At 36.1% G+C, this 4,822-nt stretch overlaps 1 protein-coding gene across 1 annotated transcript in view; it reads right to left on the minus strand.

Annotated features, from left to right (window-relative positions):
• LOC104548072 (lethal(3)malignant brain tumor-like protein 3) overlaps positions 1 to 4,822 on the minus strand; it is a gene marked incomplete at its 3' end in the record, with an annotated part of 30,680 nt that overhangs the window by 4,463 nt on the left and 21,395 nt on the right. Inside the window, exons 7-8 of the mRNA XM_010193986.1 lie at positions 2,708 to 2,812; positions 983 to 1,118 (exon numbers count right to left, since the gene is read on the minus strand). Coding sequence (XP_010192288.1) covers positions 983 to 1,118; positions 2,708 to 2,812 — 241 coding nt within the window. The remainder of the gene's footprint in view (positions 1 to 982; positions 1,119 to 2,707; positions 2,813 to 4,822) is intronic.

Genomic DNA, 4,822 nt, shown 5'->3' on the forward strand with positions numbered 1-4,822 from the left:
TACTCTGGCAGGCCCTTCACCTATACACTTTCAGTGGCTTTACTCTCACCTTCCACACCCCAGCAGTTACATCCACAGTTTTATAACTCTCCACAGTGCATCCTTGACTCTGTACATGCAACATTTTGCAGCCTTTTAAAAACATATTATCGTACCCTCACTATGTATGCCAGAATACCACATCCATTTATTTCTCACTCTCCTGTCTTCAGGACTTTCTCCCTTCCTCCCTACATACTCCCATCCTGCCCCAAAAGGAGGCCCATTTATTCCTTTTTTCATGATACAGTTCAGTGTAGATGCACTCTATCTGCAAAAATAAGAGTTACATAATCTAAAATAGAATAATTAAGCAAGAAAATTATACATATTTCAACACGTGTATACCATTTACATAAGCTACATACAAATTCCAGAATCACAGAATGTTAGGAGTTGGAAGGGACCTTGAAAGATCATCTAGTCCAACCCTTGTTTTCTCCCTTCTTATTGGTTCATTCCTCTTTTTGTCTCTATTTCAAGTTTACTTTGTGGCAAGAGCACAATTTTATTAGTCTGTGCCAACACACATACAATAATAGTGATCAATATCTAGTAATGAAAATGTACTAAAACCTTCCACTGCAAGATTATCAGCTGCCTGTGAGACCTCAGTCTAAGCACCCATGTCAACAGTATGCTGCCATTTTACTTGGAATGTACATTCATTTGGGGTCTAGGTTTGTTGCTCAACTTTCTTTCCTAATGCCTTATGAATTACTTTTACGGTTCATTTTGTTTTCTTGTTCTCTCTGGATTTCTACTAAATAAAAAAGGCAGGATTTCAACCTCAAGTTTTTAGCAAGATTTAAAGTAGAGTTTAATTTGCCATGTCCAAATACTCTGACTAAATTAACAAAAAAGTTTCTGCTAAAAAACAATTACACAGACAGTCCTGATCTCAGTGCTATGGAAAACACACACATTTCAAACCAAGCAATACCTTTAGGTGGATGAAGCTTGTGACCTGTTTTCTCACACCATCCAACAGGATGGATGTCTGAAGAATCAGCGTTCACCCAGAAATCGTAACAATCAGGGTATCCATCAAAATGGAGTCGTACTCTGTAGCCACAAACCTAAAAGCAAGAATGTACGACATACAGCACTATGTTTTAATATGTGTGCCCTATACACAGCAACTTCTGTTCAGTTTTACGTCTATTAACAATGCGCTTTCAGTATTTTACCTCTGCTGAAGCCAACGCTGGATGAATAAATTCATTTGATAAAAATGAAAGAGTAAAAAAAGCAAAGCTATTCTCAGTCCGAGTGCCTCCTCTTCTGGTGAAAAGAATTAACTAAAAGCTGGATATTGCCATTAGTGTTCAAAAACTTGAGAACTGTTCAACCCAACACCAGAATAATACAGGAACAGAACAGAAGAGCACGAATACATCCAATACAATCATGGAGAAAGCACAGATAATGATGCTCTCAAGCTATCCCAATTAATCAATATGCAAGAGAGCACTCAACAATAACTATGTTCAACAGGCACTCCAGAGAAATACTAAGAACTGTTATTAAAGATAAGAAGTCAATGGAGGTATCCCCCAGAATGTCATTATTCCATAAAGTAAGAAGTTAACCACTGAGAGGAAGAGAAAAACAGGATATATAATCTCTCTCTCTGTAGAGAAGACACATCTTCCTCAGTGCCAAATGCCATAACCTCCCTGCAGTCATCAGCAAGAATCTCTTGACATCAAGGTCAACCTATGTTACATTTAATTGATACTCTGACATAATTTTCAGTTTGTCATCTCAGAATTAAATGGAATTCAGGTCATCCCGCGGTAAAACATAAGCCACCACTTAGTGCCAAGCACAAGGTACACAGGAAATACTCAACAACTAACACACCATCAGCAAGCAAATGGAAGAGATATCCACAAAAATGGCATATGACTGTGGGCCAGAAACGAGAAAACAAAAGCCTCGGCTATAAAAATATAAAATGCAAAATTACAGCTGTTTAGAATAACAGTGATACAGACAAGAGTACCTATGCTTTTACTGTTTCCCCATTTTAATGCACAAAACAAAACCAAAAAAGGATTCTTGGTAAAACTACATGAAAACTAACATAAGGTATGTTTCAAAGACAAAAAAATGTAACTGAGAAATAGTTTCTCATTTATATTACTGAAAGCAAAGAAACTACTTATTAAAAAAAATACTTCATAAACTGCAGCAAAAAGACAAACTGAGCTTATATATTATACTAATTTGTAGAAGTTGCCAATACAGGCAATTTCTGAGGCCATCAGCCTGAAAAAACTGCAGCACAATTGAAGCACAAAAAAGTGTTAGGTATTTTTGACATAAAACCACTGTAAATCAATTGTAATGCTTATGCTTTTTCTACTTATTTTGTCTTTAAAATATAAACTACAAAATTACATAAAAACATCATCCAACTATCATAATCCATTTTCTCTAGCTGCATACAGTAAATGTTTGTAAACAGTCACTGCTGCACGGTACTGGATGTAGTCAAGTGTTTGTCAGGTAGATTTAATACAGAGTTATTGATTTAAAAGCTGTCTTCCTGCATACAGTTTCTGTCAGCCTGCTAGGGAAGACCAAGCAGCTTATGCTGCTGGTGTCCCAGTTCAGTCTCTCCTGCAATCCCCCGCCATGGCTGCTCACAGCCTCTCCTTACCTCAGCCACCGTGAGAACACAGTATATCGACTGGTGCTCGGGATCCACACCCTCCAGTTTCATCCCTACTTTGAAGCCATTTTTGTTGTATGGGAAAGACTGATACTGCAATGGAAAAGAACAGTTTCAATACATAACTACCCTTATATTAGATTACAAGAAGAATACATGTCAAAAAAAAAGAGAAACCAAGGCTAAGCAGGAAGGATATTTCAATCAGAAGACATTAGCATCCCGTGTATCATGCTCCTTGATTTCTGTTAAAGAAGGAAGGAAGCTAACAGATACTTAAGTTAAATTGGAGGGAATATTGAGAAAACAAACAAACAAACAAACATAAGAATAAAGATATGCAGTCAAGGGAAAGGGAAATGGAGAACCAGACCAGTTTAAATGAGCCTGAAGTGGTCAGCTAATAGATGTCTACACACAGCTCTAAGTCCCTATCTGAAAACAGGTTAGATCATTTTGTAGATCCCAGTTAAGGGATCAGAGTATCTAACTGCAGCACATGCATTTATAAAGTTATTTCATCCTAGAATCACCACACTTAACATTTTCATTATCAATGAAAGTTTAGTGAAGTTACAGTATGCATAATTCTGGATGCCTCCTGAAGAGGAATGTAGAAGCAGAGCATTTTTTTTAAAATCAATAAACAGAAATTTCTAAAGTTCATCTTGGTGCACAGACTTGCAGTAAATGCTATCTATATCATAAATATCTCATGGATAAAAAACCTCAGTGGAAAACTGAAATGCTAGAAATACTGAATCATTGGCCACATTGACATAGTGGCCAAAAATGTGAGATTTTGAAAAAGCAAGCACAAATAAAATTACAAAGAAAAAAAGTCATGGATCTGTTTATTCTTTCATTATTATAATAAACATTACCGCACAAACAGTACAAAATTCTACAAGCAATACGCTAAAAATTAAGCTGTTATCACACAGCTATTTCCTGAAATTTAAGACATGAACTATTCACTATTCTTTCCATTGTCAAATATAAACTTCAAAGGCAACAAAATCTTTAGCTTGGTTTCTGTTACAGTAAAATAGCAGGCAATTTTTAGAAGACCACTAACTTTCTAATCTATTTAACAGATTTCAATTTTGTCCATCATTCTCAATACATCACCCAGGGTAAAGCTATGACAAACTTAGTAATCACACATTATTTTTACAACAAACATTTAAAGATACTTTGTTAAGCAGAGATACAATAACAAAATAAGAATAAAGGTAAAAGAAGTCAGCAAATGAGCAGATGGCAGTCTGAGGATCAGAAATGTTTATGTATGGTGCAAGACCATACCAAAACCTGAAAGATTCCATCAGGAGAGCTGGAGATTGAAAAAATCCAAAACTCAAGGGTCAATTACTTCGTTTTACTGGAGCAATACAGCTTGTCAGTCACAGCCTAGAAATTTCTCTAAGATTTAAGTACAAGGAAGTGACAAGGACTCTCGATTATCTTGACCATTCCTAACTAAAAGTACAAAAAAGTACCATGAAAAGTACTGCTTCTGAATTGGAAAAAGAAGAGGAAAAAAGAGTAACTCTCACAATCCAAACAGAAATCAAGGATTCAAAATCAGTGTTGACATTTGGGGGTTTTTTTAACCTTACTGTTCCTGTGGCTTGCTTGTCCATCTGCAAAATGGAGAAATACTACCTGTCCACTTTTGAGTGCTATTAAGAATTCTCTCACCACAACAGGCTTTAAATACTGCACACTAACTAAAACCCTAGAGTTACTCAGAGGCTAAAGACATTAAAAAAATAAAATAAAATAAAATAAGATGCACCAAATAAGAAATGTATACTGTGGAGAAAAATACAGTACATCATCATGTAAGTCCAGACTACCACCATGTGCAGGGCTGGTATATGCCTGTGTGCCACAACAGCATTTCATGGAACCTCAGACAGGCAGAGCAACGCTTTGCAAATCTACCTTCCAGATACAGACATCACTTACACAGATTTTTTTCTTCTCAATTTTTCAACTAGTTTATAGCAGAAGGAATATAACTAAGGATGGTCAGGTGGCTGCTGCTGTTGTGCTTACTAATCTATGGATTCACTACAATGCAATCCTCGTTATTTT

Source organism: Mesitornis unicolor, unplaced genomic scaffold (assembly GCF_000695765.1).
Source record: "Mesitornis unicolor isolate BGI_N332 unplaced genomic scaffold, ASM69576v1 scaffold24331, whole genome shotgun sequence".
In the NCBI taxonomy this organism is placed as follows: domain Eukaryota; kingdom Metazoa; phylum Chordata; class Aves; order Mesitornithiformes; family Mesitornithidae; genus Mesitornis; species Mesitornis unicolor.